The following is a 21,245-nucleotide window of genomic DNA, read 5'->3' on the forward strand; positions in this document are numbered from 1 at the left end:
TATGTGGGGTTTTTCCTTCAAACTATTCAGTCATCCTTTTTTTTAGGACTGGAGGTCAAACCCAGGGCCCCCTGTGTGCTAGGCAAATGCTCTACCACACAGCTACATCCTCAGCCGCCTCCTTTTAAGTATTCCTATATTTGTGTGTGTGTGTGTGTGTGTGTGTGTGTGTGTGTGTGTGTGCAGTGTGGTGTGGTGTGGTGTGTACATGTACCTTCATTAATGTGCACATCTTCCTCAATTACTGTCTTATTTTTTGAGATTTGGCCTCTCACTGAACCAGCCACGCTAACTGGCCAGCAAATCTCAGTGGCCATCCCGACCCTGCCTTCTTTCTCTGTGCTGGGATTATGGGTGCACACCGCCAAGTAAGTGCTGGGGACCCAAAAGTCCTCACGCTTGAACAGCAAACACTTTACCTACCGAGCTATCTCCCAGTCCTGTTCACTCTTGAGACAGAGTCTCATGTAGCCCAGGCTGCCCTCAAACTTGCTTTGTGGCTGAGGATGACTTTGAACTCCTGACCTTCTTGTCTTCACCTCCTGAGTGCTGGGATTACAGGCATGTGCACACCTGCTTTGTGTGATTCAGGGGGTTAAATCCAGGGACTTTGTGTATGCTGGGAAAGTGCTCTACCAACTGAGCTATGTCTCCAGTCCAGGCTGGTCTTGAACTCACAGTTCTTCTACCTCAGCCTCCTAAGAAGCTGTGATCACAGGTCTGTGCTACCAGGCCCAGCTCCAGCTGCTTTTGTGTGTGTGTTCATGAGGGTATGCATGTGTGTGCATGTGTGTGGAAGTCAAAGGCTGACTCCACAACCTCAGATGTTGTTCCTCGGTGTCCATCTTTTTTTTTTTTTTTTTTGAGACAGCGTCTCTCACTGGACTGGAACCTGCCAAGCAGGCTAGCCTGGCTGACCAGTCAGCCCCCTCGACCCGTCTCCACCTCTCCAGTCCTGGGATTACAGACATGAACGGCCACACCCAGCCTGTTTGGCCTTTGTTTGCTTCCTTGTTTCTGGCTGGTTGGCTTCTTTGGCTTGGTAAGTGTTTTTGTTTTAATTTAATTTTATGTGTATGGGTATTTTGCGTGCATGTATACCTATGCACCACATGCATGTTTCAGGCAGGGGCCAGGAGAGAGCATCAGATCCCCTGGAACCGTAGTTACAGATGCTTATGAGCTGTCATATGGGTGCTGGGAATCCAATATGTGTCCTTTGGAAGAGCAGCCAATGCTCATAACTGCTGAGCCACCTCTCAGGCCTTGGTTTGGTATTTTGATCATTCTGCCTCCATTTCCCAAATTTTGGGATTACTGTGCACTACACCTAGTTATGGTTTGGATTTTGTTTGTTTGTTTGTTCAGAGGTGTTTTGTTGTTTTTGTTCTTGTTTTTTTGTCTCACTATGTGGCCCAGGCTGACCTGAAATTCACTATGTAGTCCAAGCTAGCCTCAAATTCACAGTAATCTTCCTGTCTCAGCTTCCTGAGAGCTGGGATTCCAGATATGATCCTAAAATTGCTGTTTCCTCTGCCTAGTGCTGGGGATAGACCCCAAGGCCTGGAGGAACACTTTGGCTCAAGCACTCTGAGCCAAACCTCAGTTCTCAGAACTGAGTTTTCTGGATTAAACAGATAATATAAATCTAGGCTTAGATTGATGTGTCACACTAAAGACACATCCTCAGGAAGACTTGTTTCCCTTCCCAGCGGGCAAGCTGCCTCTTGGCCTACCTTTCAAGGAGGCCCTGCTTCACGCAGGGTCTTGTTTCCAGCCCCTTCCCTTGCTCAGACTCTAAGAAGCAAAGGCCAAGGTTCAGATGTGGACAAACTGAGCTGAGTTCCGCAGCTCGTGGTTGGTTTGGAATCACTACCGCTGCCTCCCCACTCAGGGAAAAGGAAAATTCCCCTTTCTTCAGAGCTTTGTGTTCATTAATAAAAAGACTTTGAGAAGAGAATTTGACATTGCTGCTGCCGTTGTTGCTGTTATAGCAGTGGCGGCCACCACTGCTACTGTTTCTGGGATTACCATTTCATAATTGCTTACTACAGCTAGCACAGTGGAGACCCTGGCAGCAAAAGTAGCTACCACAGTTAGTTAATCTTCCATTCTATTGGGCATGATAAATTCAATTCAATAGTTAAATACATTTTGATTGGCTTTGAAAATTATAAATTTATAATTCAAGTTCCATTTGTTTTTGGGATACCATCTTACAAGGACTCCAATTTGCAGTAAGGCTCGTTAAGGAAGGGAATGGCTCAGTTGCCTTTAGTCTACTGGCTATGGGTGGGATAGGACCTCTGTTGGTCTTTTTTGTGTCGAACACACAGATTGCAAGCCCAGCGCCACTTTGAGATCTTTGGCAGCAGTTAACTCTGCAGCTCACACATGATTGAGCCTGTATGATAATGAGTATTCAGAGAGATGGCTCAGTGGTTAAGAGCACCAACTGCTCTTTTGGAGGACCCGGGTTCAATTCCCAGCACCCACATGGCAGCTAACAACTGTCTGTAACTCCAAGATCTGACACCTCACACAGACATACGTGCAGGCAAAACAAATAAATAAAATAAAAATAATTATTAAAAAAATATGAGTATTCAGAGATGGGTAATGCCTGGGGGGCGCTCACCAACCTAAGACAGAGTGCCTGTGTGGCCTGGGCAGGCGTCTCCATGATGGGTAAGGTGACCTGCTGACATCCCACGTAACCTAAGTCAGAAGCTCATTTTTTTTTTTTTTTTTTTTTTTGGTTTTTCGAGACAGGGTTTCTCTGTGTAGCTTTGTGCCTTTCCTGGAACTCGCTTTGGAGACCAGGCTGGCCTCGAACTCACAGAGGTCCGCCTGGCTCTGCCTCCCGAGTGCTGGGATTAAAGGCGTGCGCCACCACCGCCCGGCCAGAAGCTCATTTTTTAGTAAAAGGGGACTGTAGGGCTCTGGCCCCCGTTTTGGGTAACTGTTGCCTTGCTTGCTGACCTTGATCTTGATATCTTCCCTATGCTAATTCCCTGCCGGGTTCCACCCTCCTGAATGCTTAAGGGAAGTTTCTTGTCTGTGTATCCTGCATAATGAGCACTAACAGCTTAGATGCAAGATTGTAAAACATCGGTAGCAAACTTCTGCCCTCTGGGGTTCTCCCATTGTGCTGTAAGCCTGTATTTAAGACCTCCTCCTTCCTTCAATATATGGCACTTGGCATTAAAATAAATAAATAAATAAAATAAAAAGACTTTGTCTAATATGTCTAGATGTATTACAAAGGAATTTATCTCAGAGCACCCTGTCTACCTTATTGCCAGAAGACACATGGTCAAGATGAGTCCCACTACCTAGCGTTACCATAGGAGGATCAGATGCAGACTCAGAATGTCTCTTCCAGTAATGTCTTAGAATCCCTAAGTCAGGTCACAGCATCTGCTCCGGTGACAGAGAAACCTGCTCGTCCCCTGTTTCTCCTCAAGGCTCCTTTAAGAAAATTCCAGGGCCCTGTGAGTCTCTGCATGACAGCCATAGCAATGGAAGTATTTGACCAAAAGGCATTCTGGAATTGGGGATCTCGAGCTACAGCTTTCAGCTCTCCCAACCCCAGAACAAAAACGTGAATAAATCCTGCCACAAGCAAGCTTTGTGAGGGAGAGATCTAATCATACCCAAGATTTCTACCTCAACCTGAAGGAGCAGGCCTCTGTGACCCTTGAGGGACCTTCGAAAGCCTATTTTCTGTAGACTCCATGCTGTTTGCCTCTGCTACCATGGGGATGAGCCCCGGACTGAGGACACTCACCTTCACTACATACACTCTAACCAGAAGCTTGATGGGCCGGTTCTGGGGGATCCCCCTGGAGATCTGAGGCTCCGAGAAGGATGCAGCCTCTGACTCAGGGTAAATGAGGAAGGAACCCTGAAGTGAAGGAGACAGCAAAGGGCATAAGAAAGGGGCTGTTGTTGTTGTTGTTGTTGTTTAATTACATTAGATTTATTTTATGTGTGAGTATTTGGCCTGCATGTATGTCTTTGCCTGCATGTATGTCTGTGAGATCTTAGTTCCCGAGAAGGTCAGAAGAGGGTGTCAGATTCCCTGAAACTGTGGTACTGGGAATGGAACCCTGGTCCTCTCCAAGAGCAGCCAGTGTTCTTAACCACTGAGCCACCTTTCCAGCCCATAAGAAAGCTTTACCAGTCCTTTCTCAGGCTCCCATTCTTCCCCCGAGCATACCTTGAACTTGCCCACAAAGTGTTCAGATCCTTCCTCGCCATCTCCACCCTGGCCACCTTGCCCTCTGTACAGGGGGAACACATTCAGCCAGTCTTCAAAGTGGTTAAACTTGTCCTCTAAGGAGCTATTGTAGATCTGAAAGGTGAGGGACCTCAGTGACAACTCTGTACCCCAAATCTAAGGGGCAACCTTCTCCCCAACACCCCGTCTACCTTCAAGGTGGCGACTGCTTTTTTCCGAGGTACAGAAATTTTGCTATCAGCACCCCCTTGCTCCTGGGCCTCCCTGTCTACAGAAATGAGGCAGGTCCCATCTGGAAACAGCAGAAATGGTCCAGGTAAGAAATGTGGGGATGGGCTTGAGAGGAGAGATGGAGAAAAAAGTCTCGACTCTCACCTGGGTCCCCAGTGTCCTCCATCTCATCCTCATCGAAGTTGGACTGAAATCAAAAGGCAGGTCAGAGATCCCCCCACACTCCCCTCCTTGGCCCACCCCCTTCTCCAGCTCGCAGCCATTTCTTTTTTAAAGTTGCCTTTACTGTCCAGTCCTCTGCTGGTGAAGTCAGTCACCAGCACCCACATCCGGTCACTGAGCCCTTGAAATGAGGTCAGTCTGCGCTGCAAGGTGCTGGGAGTTGGCACACACACCAGACTTACTATGAGAATGTAAAATAGCTTATTATTAATTTTTACGATAATTACTGGTTGGAACAATAGTTTGTATGTATTAATAAAACTTAAAATTATTCTCACTTGTTACCTTTTACTTTTTCAATGTGGCTATTAACAAAAATTAAAATAAAAAAATTTTGAGACAGAGTTTCATGTTGGTATAAGCTGGCTTTGAACTTCTGATCCTTCTGTTACCACCTCCCAGGTGCTCACTGGACAGGTGTGTGACGCCATAGCCAAGTTTAGGAACTAAAATTCTGCATTCACTTTTTGTTTTTTTTTTGAGACAGGGTCTCACTGTGTGTCCCTGCCTGGTCTGGAATTTGTAATGCAGACCCAGGCTGGCCTTGAACTCACAGTGCAGGTATTAAGGATGTGCACCACCATGCTGGGCTCATGTTCTGTTTTATTAGACACAGAGCACTGGGAGGCAGAGGTACTAATGTCCAACTACTAAAAGTGTGGTGAAGAGGAGAAGAAATGGCTACAATAAAGAGCTCTGAACACACAGGGATCTGCTGGATGAGACCCCCCCCCCTTGCCTTTCCTCTCCAATTCCTGCCCCAGGCCACGCTCCGCCCACCTGCCCCAGGCCGCGCTCTGCCCACCTGCCCCAGGCCGCGCTCCGCCCACCTGCCCCTGGAGCTCCTGCAGTGAGGCGTAGTACTTGGACCACCAGTCCATCTCTTCTGGGTCTGGGATGTCCTCCGCCAGCTCAGGGCCTTGACCCACGAGCCCTAAGGTGAGCTTCCTCAGAGGAGCCTGAGGCAGAGAGGACCATGTTCCTCTCAGCCAGCACCACCACAAACCCTGACATCCCTCTCCAGCCCCAGGAACACCCCATCACCTTCAGGAGCCGACTGGATAGTCCTGCTTCAGCCACGAAGGGGTCCTGAGACTGCTCTCCTGGGAGTAAGGACATGGTCCCGTGAGTTTAGGCCAGTGGAAATCAGACTCCAGGCCCCACTGGGTGGACCCCTGGAGCCATCTCTACCAGGGTCCAGAGGGGCTTCTATCTGGTGGCCCCTACAGAGAAGACTCCTAACCTCGAGGCCCCAGTGGCACCAGGACTCCTGTATCCTCCTCTGTTTCCTCCTCCTCAGGGGGATCCTCATGACCTTGGAGTGCGAATCGCAGCATGTGGGGGACAATATGGGAACCCACAAGGACAGTTCGGCCAAAGGCCCGGCGTTCAATCACCAGGATGCTGAGAGGGGGTTGCAGGTACGGCTGTTCTGGCAAGTCCTAGAGACAGGAGATCAGGAAGTGACTCCCAGCCCTGGGGAAGGAGGAAAGGAGCACAAGTGGGTGGGGAACAAGATCTGGGTTCAGACCTGCCACACTGTCAGTCACAATGACCTTCTGACTCTGCGCCCCAGCTAAAGAAGAGACTAAGTATGTTGACACAACTGATATAAAGGAACTTTGGCACCTACGAAGTGTGGCCCGAAACATGGGTTAGTGTTGTTCTTAGAGGATGAATGCTCAACCTGCACATATATATATATATATATATATATATATATATATATATATATATATGAAAATATGTATGGACTTTGACCAAGTGATTCCCTAACTGTCCCCTGGCACCCAAGAGGGGCAAAGACCATGATCGTTCCACTAGATCATTGGCTCATTTATTTTATATAAAGAGGAGGAATAGAGAGATACACCAGAGAAAAGCATCTACCTTTCCCTGAAATTAAATTAGTATTAGTTTTAAAAAGGTTTTAATATGATGCTATGTAGCCCTGGCTGGCCTAGAACTTGCTATGTTGACCAGGCTAGCTTCAGAGTTGCTATGATTCTCCTTCTGCTGCCTTCTAAGTTCTGGGATTACAGAAGTATGCCACCATGTCCTAAAAATGAGTAATAATCATAGCTGGGCATGGTGGCACATGCCATGATTCCCAGTACTCAGGAGGCATAGGCTGGTGGATATCTGGATCTTTGTGAGTTTGAGGCCAGCCTGACCTACATAGTGAGTTTCAGGACAGCCAGAGCTATATAGTGAGATCCTCTCACAAAAACAAACAAAAAAATGAGTAATAATCTGAAGTAATTTGTGAAAAATCAGTATTCACACACATGACTTTTTCTCAATTGGATACAACCTAGAATCGCCTAGGAAGAGAGTCTCAGTGAGAGAATATCTATATAATAAATGGACTGAGAAACAAAAAAAAATTAGGCAAAGAGGATCATTCTACAGTGGTAAATTGGAAGCTAAAACAACTGTAAATAAATACGATGCACCTAATAACAGAATTCAAAATCAAGTAAAAAGTGACAGATGAGGTTGGGGGTGGGGTAGCCATACTGCATGTGTCTAGCATGTGCGATTCACAGGGTCCAATGCACAAAGCTGGAAAAGAAAAGTGACAGACCTGAGAAACACGGAGCAGAGTGTGGAACATTCCTTTACACTGTGTGAATATATGTCACTGTGATTCGTTTAATAAAGAAGCTGAGTGGCCTATAGCTAGGCAGGATAGGTTTATGGGGGAAACAGACTAAGAGGATGCTGGGAAGAAGGAGGGAGGCATCCCAGCGGAGATGCCATGAGATGTAGAGCAAGCAGGATGGGAAGTGCGAACATGAGGCAAAAGAGCCTCAGGGCAGCACACAGGTTAATAGAAATGGGTTAATCTAAGTTATAAGAGCTAGCTAAAAAAGAAGCCTAAGCTATCAGCCAAGCATTTATAATTAACATTAAGTCTCTGTGTGGTTATTTGGAGAGCAGCTAGTGGGACAGAAAATTCTGCCTACATAATAGCTTGATATTTCAATACATAATGTTGATAATGGGTAGAGTAACTAGACAGAAAACAATGAAGAAGTCTGTTCAAGAGGTGTGAGAAACACTATGAAGCAACTTGACCCAACTGATATATCTACAGACCACTAAGCTCAACAAGAAAGTACATCCATTTTGCACAATGGGAAAAGTGTGTGCTGCCCCATTTGAACCTTGGAATAAGGAATGAAGGAAACTCCTTAGTATAGTCTGAATGTGTATGTTCCCATAAACACATCACTTGGAACATAAGGTGACAGTATTAAAACAGGATCTTGATGCCTTTAATACAAGATAAATAGGATTCATCTTGATGCACACACCTAAATCCCAGCATTTAGGAATCATGGGATACATGTCAAGTTTGAGGTTAGCTTGAGTTACATAGTAGGTCATTGCCTCTAAAAAACAGAAATAGGATTGGCTGTTTGGGTGTTTGGTTTTGGCAGCTCCTTGTATTTCCTAGATATTAAGCCCCATCTTAAGTATATAGTTTTCAAAGGTTTAAAAAAAAAGAAAAGAAACAAATGGCCAACAACAACAACAACGTGAATGGGTGTTTTGCCTGTATGTATATGTACCATGTGCATGCAGTGCCCAAAGAGGCCAGAAGAGGGCACTAGATTCCCTAGAACTGGAGTCATACACAGTTGTGAGCCACCATGTGGGTGCTGGGAATTGAACCCAGGTCCTCTGAAAGAGTAGCCAGTGCTCTTAACTGCTTAGCCATCTCTGCAGCCTCACAGCAAATATTTTTTAAAGTGTTCAACATCCTTAGCCATTAAGGAAATGCAAATTAAACTACTTCGAAATTTCCATCTCACCCCAGTCAGAATGGCGATCATTAAGAAAACATCTAAAGGCCGGGCGGTGGTGGCGCACGCCTTTAATCCCAGCACTCGGGAGGCAGAGCCAGGTGGATCTCTGTGAGTTCGAGGCCAGCCTGGGCTACCAAGTGAGTTCCAGGAGAGGCGCAAAGCTACACAGAGAAACCCTGTCTCGAAAAACCAAAAAAAAAAAAAAAAAAAGAAAAGAAAACATCTAAGGTTACCAGGCGGTGGTGGCGCACGCCTTTAATCCCAGCACTCGGGAGGCAGAGCCAGGCGGACCTCTGTGAGTTCGAGGCCAGCCTGGTCTCCAAAGTGAGTTCCAGGAAAGGTGCAAAACTACACAGAGAAACCCTGTCTCGAAAAACCAAAAAAAAAAAAAAAAAAAAAAAAAATCAGAAGAAAAAAGAAAAGAAATCATGTAAGGGGCCAGAGAAGTGTCTCAGCAAGTGAAAGTGCTTGCTGCCAAGGCTGATGACATACATTCGATCTCCACTGTCGCCACGGTGGAAGGAAGAAGTGACTCCCACAGATTGTCCTCTGACCTCCACACGTGGCCATCACGTGCGTCCACAATGCACACGTGAGACCACAGACACAATTTTAAAATGTAATAAATATATTTTTTTAAAAAGAGAAGAAACAAGAAATGCTGGTAAGGATGTGGGGAAAGAGGAGCCGTTACTTAATGTGGGTGCTTAGGAAGCCAGTGTGGACATTTATCGAAAAAGCTAAAACGTGCTGGCAAGGTGGCTCAGTGGGTAAAGCACTCACTGTGCAAGCCTGAGCACTGAGACCCATGGAAGGGGAGAACTGACTCCACACAGTTGTCTTCTGGCCTCCATGTGAGGGGGAGGGAGGGGAGGGGAGGGAAGGGGACAAGAGAGGACAGAAGGGAAGGATACTGCATTGGACCTGAGCCCAGTGGCTCACAACTGTAATCCCAGTATTCAAGAGGCGACAGCTGGATCTAAAGTCCCAGGCCAGCCTGGGCTGCACAGTGAGACCCTGGCTCAAACAATAAGTAAGGAAAAAGAGGATAGAATAACTGAATCTCAACTAATACAATCATTTGTCTGCACGTGGCAGCAGACACAATTAATCCCAGCACTCAGGAGGCAGAAGCAGATGGATCTTCATGAGTTCAAGGCCTGCCTGTCTACATAGTGAGTTCCAGGCCAGCCAGGGTTACCATGTCTCAAAATAAAATAAGCAAAGCCAAAAGGACAAATGACTTGATGAGACCCTAAACTGTATTGGCAGAATTTGATCCCCAAACCCATTCAAGCATAATTGAAACTACACAAGGCTGAGGAAGTCACTCAGTTGTGTGGTACTCGTCTCCCATGTGTGATGCGCTGGCTTCATGCTCCAGCACCTGCCCCTCAAAGACCATTGAACTAAATCATTTCTTAAATATACTGGATGTCTCACATTTTAAATTGTGTGCATGCATGTGGGGGTGGGGTATATACATGAGGACAGGTGCTTGCCGAGGCCAGAGGTTTGATAGACCTGGAGCTGGACCTGATGTGGCTGCTGGAACTCATGTCCTCTGAAGAGCTGTGCCGGCTCTCTGCGGCTGAGGCATCTCGGGAGCCCCCAGACTGTATTTCCCTCTCTTCCCCTGTGTTCCAGAGACTGGACAGTTTTTCTCACGTTTATCATTCAGGACTCTGGCTAATACCTTCCATTCAATAGAGCCAAGAGAATGCCACCAGTCTAAAGGGTAATCCAGAGGTCAGGGAACTATAGCCATGGTTCACGCCCCTCCCACTGCTAGTTTTTATAAGTAAAGTTTTATCAGAACACAGTCATATTTATTTCTACACTGTCTATTGCTGTTTTCATCTACAGTAGCAAAGGTGAATAGTTGCAGATAAGAGCCCAAAACATTTGGTCTTTGATGGAGAATGCTGCTCCTGAATCAGCTTGCCACAGCCAGCTGGAATTCACTACCCACCGCCTCCTTCGCTCATGACCTGACCCACTCCTCACCACTGTCACATGCTGGACAAGTTCTGTGAAGTTAGAGCTCTCGCGGTAGCTGGCCAGAACTTCAGACTCCACGCGTCTCCCAGCCACTTCTAGAACAACCTGAGGTCTCTCCACCTCAAACAGGTGTACACGACCCAGGCCTCGCAGACCCCAGAACAGCACCTAAGTTCGGGAAGGGGGAGATTCAAGGGTTTGAAGTTGATATGGCGCCACCAGTTGGGGGAAGGGAAGAGGCCTTGTATGCTGTCGTTACCTCAATACGGAACTCCCTGAGCACAGGGCGCACATTAGGAGGCAGGGACAGGTGTCCAGAGATGGGCTCAACCAGGGATGCCAGATCCTGGGGCTCTACATCACTAGGCACTGAGGGCTACAAGAAAAAATAAATTAGAATTCACGCCAAAACAGAGAAAGCCTAGGCTGGAGACGGGCTATGGGTTTTGGTTTGAACGAAAATGGCCCCCAAAGGGAGTGGTACTTTAGGAGGTGTGGTTTTGTTGGAGTAGGTATGGCCTTGGAGGAAGTGTGTCACTGTTGGGATGGACTTTGAGGTTTCCTATGCCCAAGCTACACCCAGTGCAACAGTTCACTTCCTGGTGCCTGTGAGTCAAGATGTAAGGACTCAGCTCCAGCACCGTGTCTGCCTGCATGTGGCCATGTCCCACTATGATAATGGACTAAACCTCTAAAACTGTAAGGCACCCCATTAAATGTTTTCCTTTATAAGAGTTGCCATGGTCATGGTGTCTCTTCACAGCAATAGAAACCCTAACTAAGACAGTCTCTGTGAAGTACAAATGCAGGGGAGCCAGTCAAGGCTGGATGCATGGGAAGGACTTCCCAGAAAGCAGATGTGTGTACGGAAAGCCGTGTGGGAACCCAAGGCATGCACAATGGGTAAACCCAGGACGAACAGAAGTCTGGGTTCTCTAGGGGTAAAATCCTGGCAAGATGAACCTTAGATATGGCCATCTGTAATCCTGGGGTCAGGGTGACCAACGAGGTCATCCCAAGAGAGCCCTGCAGCCAGCATTCCCTTGGACAAGAGACTAGACGGTGGTCCCTGAGACTGTATGGCCTGATGAATAAGAATGGATACCGCCTGCTATCCAGGCCAGAGTAGCCTAACCTCGAGGTGGCCACTGTAGTCCAGCTCAATGAGTTCAAAGGTGGCGATGACTTCTCCAGCGGCCTGTAATCCCTTCCTCAGGGGGAAGAACTGCAGCTCTGGGCGCTGATATGGGTCCTCTATCAACTTTACCCTTGGGGCTGCAAATGCCCTGCCCAGGAACACAGCAGGGCCCTGTGGGAGGAATAAGGGTGATAAAGGGTGGTGGCCACATCTTCAGCCCCAGCCCCTAGAAAACAGAGATGGCAGCCTCTGAGTTCCAGGCCAGCCAGGACTACATAGTGAGACCCTGTCTCAAAAATAAATGTGGGGGGAGGAGATGCTCTGAAGCCAAAGGGGAGGCATCAAGACAGTGGGGGCGAGGAGGCTGGAAATGGGGTGAAGAAGGGGACACACTCACAAACTTATTGTGGTCAAAGACATTGATGACCACTAAGGGAGGCTCCTCCTGCAGATGTTCCCGCCTGCCATCCACAATCAGCTGGTCAAATACTAAGAGTTCATCCCACAGGGGGCTCAGTGTCTGCTCCAAGACCTTGGGAACCATGAAGAAAAGGGGGCAAAGGCAGATCAGAAGGGGACCCCCACCCATGCCATCGGGCACTCAGAGATACTTGAACTGTTTGTCATTAGAGGCATGGGCGTCCAGCTCTGGTGTCTCCCTATGGCCATCTGCCATCTTATCCTCAACCCCAGAGGACAATGGTTTTCTGTTCTCCACCAGTGTCTGAGTCAGGCCAGGTCCTATCTAGTGCCCCGTGCTGAAAACCCCAAGTGGGAAGAGAAACTTGGGGACTTGGAAAAGAGTGCCCTTGTCCCCGCTCCCCTCTGCCCGTGCTCCAGCCTGGCCCTCACCCGTGTGGTCTGGCAGTGGGTAGAGATGAGAACACGTGCAAAGGGGTCTGAGAGGCCACTGTCATCTGCTGCCAACACACCCCGGGCCTGGTACAGGTGAGCTCGGAGCTGGAAGTAGCTAAAGTCTGGGAGGAGGGAAGGAAGGAGCCACGCTTGCTCAGGGGACCACTGGAGTTCCCCAACTCATAAATCCCCACCTAGGACAAACAGCAAGGTGGGCTGTCCCCTGGCCCTGTACTCACTGTCCCGGTATAGGCTGTGTGGCAGCCCAGCCGAGGGTTCAGGCAGAAGATCTGGGGGCAGCTCAGAGGTGCAGGCCTTGGCTTGCTTGGCCAGCCCCAGCCACAGGAAGAGCTCCAGTTTGGCACAGACCTCCCCAGGGGCTGCCCCAGGTGCCTGTGTGGGAAGGAAGCATGCTGGGCCCCCCAAAGTATGCCCCAGACCTCTCTGCCAAGTGGTACCCAAGCTCCCCAGTACAGGAGGCATGCCCCCCTGTTTCTGCTTCTGCACCTTTCCTCATGCCTTCCACGCCATCCTACACCTCACACTGCCCTACTTCCTGTACCCACAGCTCTAACCCCAAATTTATAATCTGCCCTCTCTCATTTGTCCCCTATGTTCCCAACACATTTATATTCTCTGTCCTTTACCCCAAGGGTCACAGCTTCTCATCATTAAAGACCTGTTTTAGTATCTTTTCCAGACATGCTGGAAATTTTCGGTCTGTAATGCAGCTCTGCCTGCAGGAACGGTCACTCTGCTTCCTCATTCGTTACCCTGTCTATGTGTCAGCCTCATTAGCCAAAGGGACAACGTAGGCCCAGGGCAAACAAGTTTGCTGATCGGCTGACCTAGACAAAGCCATACCTCCTTTTGGCTTTTTGGACAGTTGAAAACAGACAGGGAGTTCCTGGTTGGGAGCCACAGGCCGCCACCTCTGATGCCCTGTTCCGTCTTATGAACCCCACTCTCCCCAGCACCTCCACCCCAGGCCCGCCTCACTGTGAGTAGAAGACTCTGGATCTTCCCACAGTCCCGGCCTCGTTCCTCCTCAACCACGGAGAACAGCACATCCTGGGCAGGGATGCGGGCGTAGGCCACACGGCGCTGGCCGCTGAACATCCAGACCAGCACATCAGGGAGGGGTGGCTGTGGCTGCAGGCAGAGGGCAGGGTTGCCTGGGGCATTTGGAGCTGACACTACCCCACCCTGAAGCTTAGGCTGTATGCAAATGCCCTGACTTTTCTGAACCCCTGGGCCTGTGGCCACCTGCTCCCTGACCTCTCCTCCTGGATGCACCATAGGGCACCTCAGACTCAAAGACCACCTAGACCACCTAGAGTCTCCACACAGCATTCTGCCCTCCTCATTTTTAAGTCTGCAGTTCAGTGGTGGTAAGGGCATTCACAGTTGTGCTGACAGCCATGCATCTCCAGAACTCATCCTACGAAACAGAAACTCAACATCCACTGAACACGAACTCCCCATTTCCAACTGAGGGTCCTGTTTCCAATAACCACAAAGAAAGCAAAATAACATCACACTTAAAAACAAAGGTAGCAACGGAGAGCTGGCTCAGTGCTCAAGAGCCCTGACCGCTCTTCCAGAGGACCCGGGTTTGGTTCCCAGCACCCACATGGTGGCTCATATGCATCTGTAGCTCTAGTTCCAAGGGATCTGATGCCCTCTTCTGACCACAGACGCCAGGCAAGACCATGGTGCAAAAATATACATGCAGCAAAGAATTTATACACATAAAATAAGAAAATCTTTAAAAAACAACGAAACTAGATACAACACATATTTATGTCATGAAATGTCATTTGACAAAGGGAGGCTTTCTTTACAAATTTTAAAGACAGGACAGAGGTGTGACTCAGTGGTAAAATGTGCTTATCATGGGGCAAGGAAGGAAAGAAGGAAGGGAAAGAGAGAGAGGGAGGAAGGAGAGAGGGAGGGACAGAAGGAGAGAGAGAGGGAGGGAAGGAGAGAGAGAGGGAGGGAAGGAGAGAGAGAGGGAGGGAAGGAGAGAGAGAGGGAGGGATGGAAGGAGAGAGAGAGGGAGGGACGGAAGGAGAGAGGGAGGGAAGGAGAGAGAGAGGGAGGGAAGGAGAGAGAGAGGGAGGGAAGGAGAGAGAGAGGGAGGGAAGGAGAGAGAGAGGGAGGGAAGGAGAGAGAGAGGGAGGGACAGAAGGAGAGAGAGAGGGAGGGAAGGAGAGAGAGAGGGAGGGAAGGAGAGAGAGAGGGAGGGAAGGAGAGAGAGGGAGGGAAGGAGAGAGAGAGGGAGGGAAGGAGAGAGAGAGGGAGGGAAGGAGAGAGAGAGGGAGGGAAGGAGAGAGAGAGGGAGGGACAGAAGGAGAGAGAGAGGGAGGGACAGAAGGAGAGAGAGAGGGAGGGAAGGAGAGAGAGAGGGAGGGAAGGAGAGAGAGGGAGGGACGGAAGGAGAGAGAGAGGGAGGGAAGGAGAGAGGGAGGGAAGGAGAGAGAGAGGGAGGGAAGGAGAGAGAGAGGGAGGGAAGGAGAGAGAGAGGGAGGGAAGGAGAGAGAGAGGGAGGGAAGGAGAGAGAGAGGGAGGGACAGAAGGAGAGAGAGAGGGAGGGACAGAAGGAGAGAGAGAGGGAGGGACAGAAGGAGAGAGAGAGGGAGGGAAGGAGAGAGGGAGGGAAGGAGAGAGAGGGAGGGAAAAGAATGGAGGAGGGAAAGGGGAGGATGGAAGGAAGATTAATTTTGTTCTAAGATTCAATTTAATGACATTTCTCTCCTGCTTCTCCTTCCAGGGCTGCTTCTCACCTGCCCAGGCCTCCTACTCCTGGGCATCTGCACATGCTGGGCATCTGCACATGCTGGGCACCCCCCACTCCTTGGCATCTGCACATGCTGGGCATCCTCCCACTCCTTGGCATCTGCACATGATGGGCATCCCCCCACTCCTGAGCATCTGCACATGCTGGGCATCTTCCCACTCCTGGGCATCTGCACATGCTGGGCATCCCCCGACTCCTGGGCATCTGCACATGCTGGGCATCTTCCCACTCCTGGGCATCTGCACATGCTGGGCATCCCCCCACTCCTGGGCATCTGCACATGCTGGGCATCCCCCACTCCTGGGCATCTGCACATGCTGGGCATCCTCCCATTCCTGGGCATCTGCACAGGATGGGCATCCCCCCATTCCTGGGCATCTGCACAGGATGGGCATCCCCCCATTCCTGGGCATCTGCACAGGATGGGCATCCTCCCACTCCTGGGCATCTGCACAGGATGGGCATCTATCCTCTCTGACACACCAAACTCCAACTACCAAATGTGCTTAGAATTGCTGCTGCTGCTGCTGCTGCTGCTGCTGCTGCTGCTGCTGCTGCTGCTTAACCGGCTGTACCACAATGGCTGGACCGTCCGCCTCCACTACATGCCTGTTAATAGCACAGACCCCTCCCGAGGCTGTTGGAAGAATCACACTAGATAACTCAAGCAGATGCTTAGCACAGAAAGTGTGCCCAAGCACAAGCTCTCCTCATACATCCCAGCCAGCCATGGTACTAAACAAAGGAGGTCATGCCCAAGTCAAGTCAGTCAGCTGTCCTTCCAAACAGATCTTGAGTGATCTCTGAATCCCTGCCGATCCCTTCCCTTCCTCACTCTTTTTAAGACAGGGTTTCTCTGTTTAGTCCTTGCTGTCCTGGAACTCACTCTGTAGACCAGGCTGGCCTTGAACTTAGAGATCCGCCTGCCTCTGCCTCCCAAGTGCTGGGATTAAAGGTGTGAGTCACCACCGCTCAGCCCCTTCCTCACTCTTGACTTCCACATGAGCATGCAGCACAATGGCACCATCCAAAGGACAGCTGTTGCATATGCCCAAAGGTCTCCAGAAGGGTCCAGAACTTAAGGGGGAAGTATGTAGAGTAGGAAAGTGTGGAGGGCAAGACCTCACCTCCTGAGCCAGGAAATGCAGTTTTGCCAGGAGCTTCCTGGCCTGTGCCACCTTCCTTTGCGTGGTGTCCCTGCTCAGGCCCCGTAAAAGCTGGAGTCCTTGCTTTGCCATTAGCCTCTGGAAGGACAGGAAGAGCATGTGAGTAGAAGGACTCAGCCAGGTGCCCCTGCTTCCTCCCTGTCCCCAGCCTATACCAGGCTGTGTGATAGTAGTTTCTGTCGGCATCGATCCAGGGCATTGGGTCGAGTCATCATCCTGCGCTCAGCACCAAGGCAAAACTGTCTGCAGAGAGAAGCCAGGGCGAGATCAGGACCCCAGAACCGCTTCCCTCAGGAAGGCCTCCTGCTTCCTGACTCCGACAGTCCCTCCTCAGAGAGCCTCATGCCCACATGCAGCAAGCACAGCCTGGTCTCTGGGCTCTGCAGCCACCACTAATTAACATCGCCTGCCCTGGCTGCTTCAACTATGGCCCATGGACTGACAGCCTGACTAGCCTTTGCATCTAGTTAGAAATGTCCTGCCCGCCCTGCCCAAGGCCTCCAGCATCAGGTCCTACTTGTTTACCTTCTGGGAGAGTTCTATACCCACACTAAGCCAGAGAAGAATGCCTGCTTTGGTATCCACCAGCCTAACGAAAAGATAGCGGGACTTGCAGGTGAGATGTATATGAGACCTTTAATCCTAGCACTCGGGAGGCAGAGATAAGTGGAGCTCTGTGAGTCTGAGGCCAGCCTGCTCTACACAGAGAGTTCCAGAACAGCCAGGGCTACATAGTGAGACCCTGTCTCCAAAGCAGACAAAAAAAAAAAAAGAGCTAGAACATAACACCACCACCACACCAAATGATTTGCAATGACTGCCTCCAGCCAATACACATCAAAGCTGTGCTGTTGAGACGGCTGGGGGAATGGGGGAGGGGACGGGTGCTGGCTGCCAAGCCTAACAATATAGGATACCAACCTCTGCAAATTGTCCTCTAACTTCCTTATTCCCTTCATGATATGAATGCACAAGTATGCACACACATGCACACACAATTAAAAATAAAATATTTTTAAAATGTAATTAAGGATGTTTTTTAAAAACATAGAGGTCAAAATTTCAATTTCTCTGTTACATTTTACCTTAATTTATCAGCAAATTTTGTACATTCTTTCTTAAAAATCCAGAACCAGTGCAAGGCGGTGGTGGTACACACCTTTAATCCAGCACTCAGGAGGCAGAGGCAGGCAGATCTCTGTGAGTTCGATGCCAACCTGGTCTACAGAACTAGTTCCAGGACAGCCAGGGCTAAACTGTAGGGTAAAAAGGGCCAGTGAAAGAACACCCTGGCCCTGAGACCAGAGCCAGAGAAACACACCCTGCCCCTAACCAACTCAGGAACTGAAATCCAACCAATCCCTGAGCACAAAACCAACCCTGAGCATGAAAACCAACCAATCTCTGAGCTTGTCCTAAACTCAGAACTTGAAATCCTACCAATCCCCACCCTGAGAACCTCTACTTTGGAAAGCTCTGCCCTTAAGAAACCCTTTGTAAGTGCTGTTCCTGTTCAGTTTGGGGCTGCCCTTTTTCCACCCTGGCAGAGGCAGCCACTCTCCTGGATTCTTCCCTCCCGATAAATCTCTTGAGTGAGGCTTGTGGTAACAACTTTCTTTGGTCAGAACAGAGATGTAAAGGTTCTTGCAGCTGGAGCAGAGCAGAACTGTTACATTTCTGTGGTGAAACTCCCTTAGCAGAATAGAGCTGTAACAACTTTCACAGGAGCAGAGCAGAACTGTAACACTTTGGCTGAGGAAACTTTCCCTTGCTGGGGCAGAATTGTTACACTCTGGGGAAGCTGAGCAGAGCTGTGACAACCCAGCTGGAGCAGAGTATGTTACACTTGCATTAGGGAAACCTTTCCTGGAGCTAGGACTGTAACACTTTGCTGGGGACCCCGTCCCTTATCAGAACAGAGCTGTAGGTAATCTTTGGCTTCCGACTGCCCGGATACCTTTCCCTTTTAAGCTGTAACACTTATGGGTATTCCTTGGCTTTCAACTACCAGGATAACTTTCCATTCCCAGCTGTAACACTTACATCACAGAGACCTTGTCTCAAAAAAAATAAATAAATAAATAAAATAAATCCAGAATCAGGATGGGTATGAGACTCTCAACAGAGCACAGGCTTAGCATGCATGAGACTGAGTTTAATGCCCAGCACCACATGTATGTAATATACATGTATACACTAGAATCCCACATCTAACCACTTCTCCCATCTTCCTCCAGGATCACTCAGGCTAAGTGACTACTGCCCAGTTACATGTCTTAAATTTGTTGTGCACTTGGGACTGAGTTAACTGTTATCAGAAAAAATTTTCCCAGAATTATGCCGTGCTTAAATATAGCTAAAGTAAATGATCTGGTATCAGGACTAGTATCTAAAAATCAGGCTGGGCCGGGCGGTGGTGGCGCACGCCTTTAATCCCAGCACTCGGGAGGCAGAGGCAGGCGGATCTCTGTGAGTTCGAGGCCAGCCTGGTCTACAGCGTGAGATCCAGGAAAAGCGCAAAGCTACACAGAGAAACCCTGTCTCGAAAAACCAAAAAATAAAATAAAATAAAAATCAGGCTGACCTGAGTTTCATTCTTGTCTTTTTGTGGATTGTGTCCCTGCCTGCTGTAAAGCCTGCAGGGACCCTCCATAATAGTATACCACACCCATTATTCACCAGAGCTGCACAGTGAGACCCTAGCTCAAAGGGATGGGGCCGTAAAAGGAGTGAGCCGACCACTCAGGTAGAAAGCTGGGAATGTTGTAGAAGTCAACAGCAATGTGTTTCTGGAAGGAGTGAGCTCTACTGTATCCCCTAAAAGATATGGACAGAGAAGTGAGCATCCACAACCTATGACTTTGCTGCTTCTGGCCTGGGGTCTTGGCGGGCGGGGTCTCGGCAAGTTTTCAGATCCTTCTCTGCGCTCTAGAGGAGCTTGTCCAGCCTCATCAACGTCAGGGCAAATTTGTGTTCCCAGCAAATACCCATCCCCAGAATTCAGTCCATGTCGCTGCCTACCTACTTGATGACTGTCCACTTTCAAGGCCAGTTAACATCTCTAGAAATAAGGTTCCAATTCCCCTCCTTCCCTCACACCTACTTCTTTTCCACAGCTTAGGAGACAACACAGGCTCCACAGCCAGGCAAACCGTGATGGTTATTGTTGATTGTCAACTTACAATCTCTACTATCTCTCTCAATTTACAAGCTCTACAATCACCAAGGAAACAAGCCCCCCACCCCCGAGCATATTTGAGCATGTTTGCGAAAGGTTTTCTACATTGGGTAAATTTTTTGTTTTTTGTTTTTCAAGACAGGGTTTCTCTGTGGAGATACATTGTGTACCTCAATAAAACTTGCCTAGGGATCAGAGGACAAAGCCAGCTACTATATTAAACATAGAGGTCAGGCAGTGGTAGCACACACCTTTAACCCTAGCATTCAGGAGGCAGAGATCCATCTGGATCTCTGTGAGTTCAAGACCACACTGGGAACAGAGCCAGGCATGATGGCACACTCCTTTAATTCCAGCACTAGGAAGGAAGGAAGATGGCAGGGCACAGAAAGGTATATAAGGTGTCAGTAAACAGGAAGTCTCTCTCTTGAGGCTGAGGATTTCAGAGAAGAATGAACGTGGCTGGCTTGTTCTGTTCTCTGATTTTTCAGCTTTCACCCCAATATCTGGCTCTGGGTTTTGTTTTGTTTTATTTTATTTTATTTATTTTTCGAGACAGGGTTTCTCTGTGTAGCTTTGCGCCTTTTCCTGGAACTCACTTGGTAGCCCAGGCTGGCCTCAAACTCACAGAGATCCGCCTGGCTCTGCCTCCCGAGTGCTGGGATTAAAGGCGTGCGCCACCACCACCCGGCTTGTTTTGTTTTATTAATAAGACCTTTTAAGATTCATGTTACAGTTCTCTGTGTAACAGCTCTGGCAGTCCTGGAACTTGCCTTGTAGACCAGGCTGGCCTTGTACTCACAGAGATCCACCTGCCTCTGACTCCCATACTCTGGGATTACAGGCATATGCCACCACTGCCCAGCTTAGATTAGGTAAATTTATCTGGGGTGACCCACCAGAACTGTGGGTGGCACCGTCTCATGGGCTGATGTTCTGGATTGAATAAAATGAATGTGAGCTGAGCCCCTAGAGATTGTCACTCCCTGCTCCCTGACTAGATGCGGTGTGGTCACCGTGACCTGCTCTTGCTGTGATGCTTTCTCTGCTGTAACGGACTGTGACCCCTAAAACTGTAAGGCAAAAGAAACTCTCCCTTAAGTCAGTTTGGAGAGCTATCTTTCACAGCAATGAGAAAAGTAACAGATATTGGATCTAAAATCTTGGAGATCATCTGTGACTGCGCACATGTTTTTCCTCTTCCACATCTAGCCATGCTGTGGTGACATCTCCAACTGCTTTTCCTCTTCCACATCTAGCCATGCTGTGGTGACATCTCCAACTGCCAATCCCCTGGCCTTTTTTTTAGTCAATGATCTCACGTATGTCATGCTGGTCTCAAGCTGAGGCTGACCTTGAACTTCTGATCCTCCTGCCTCTACCTCCCAAGTGCTGGGGTTATAAACATGCACCACCATGTCTGGTATCATGCAGTGCTGGAGGTTGAACCCAGGACTCTGTGCACGCTAGGCAAGCACTCCAAGTGAGCTGCATCCACAGCCCTCGAATCCATTTCACGAGTCAGTTCATCTCCCATGACCTACATTCTTTAGTAATCCTGTCTTCTCCCACACTGTCTCTCTCCCACTCATCCTT

The 21,245-nt window shown here is 49.0% G+C and overlaps 1 protein-coding gene across 1 annotated transcript in view; it reads right to left on the reverse strand.

Moving 5' to 3' along the window:
* The window catches only part of LOC128102532 (fer-1-like protein 4), a 41,099-nt gene that overhangs the window by 8,215 nt on the left and 11,639 nt on the right, over positions 1-21,245 (reverse strand). The window contains exons 20-35 of the mRNA XM_052726375.1: positions 16,627-16,714; positions 16,433-16,549; positions 13,505-13,657; positions 12,745-12,898; positions 12,503-12,627; positions 12,048-12,182; positions 11,648-11,821; positions 10,772-10,888; positions 10,519-10,680; positions 5,940-6,138; positions 5,741-5,799; positions 5,527-5,655; positions 4,619-4,661; positions 4,435-4,535; positions 4,223-4,357; positions 3,791-3,907 (exon numbers count right to left, since the gene is read on the reverse strand). Coding sequence (XP_052582335.1) covers positions 3,791-3,907; positions 4,223-4,357; positions 4,435-4,535; positions 4,619-4,661; positions 5,527-5,655; positions 5,741-5,799; positions 5,940-6,138; positions 10,519-10,680; positions 10,772-10,888; positions 11,648-11,821; positions 12,048-12,182; positions 12,503-12,627; positions 12,745-12,898; positions 13,505-13,657; positions 16,433-16,549; positions 16,627-16,714 — 2,008 coding nt within the window. The remainder of the gene's footprint in view (positions 1-3,790; positions 3,908-4,222; positions 4,358-4,434; positions 4,536-4,618; positions 4,662-5,526; positions 5,656-5,740; positions 5,800-5,939; positions 6,139-10,518; positions 10,681-10,771; positions 10,889-11,647; positions 11,822-12,047; positions 12,183-12,502; positions 12,628-12,744; positions 12,899-13,504; positions 13,658-16,432; positions 16,550-16,626; positions 16,715-21,245) is intronic.

The sequence above is a fragment of the Peromyscus californicus genome, unplaced genomic scaffold (assembly GCF_007827085.1).
Source record: "Peromyscus californicus insignis strain IS unplaced genomic scaffold, ASM782708v3 Scaffold_7__1_contigs__length_154581171, whole genome shotgun sequence".
Lineage (NCBI taxonomy): Eukaryota > Metazoa > Chordata > Mammalia > Rodentia > Cricetidae > Peromyscus > Peromyscus californicus.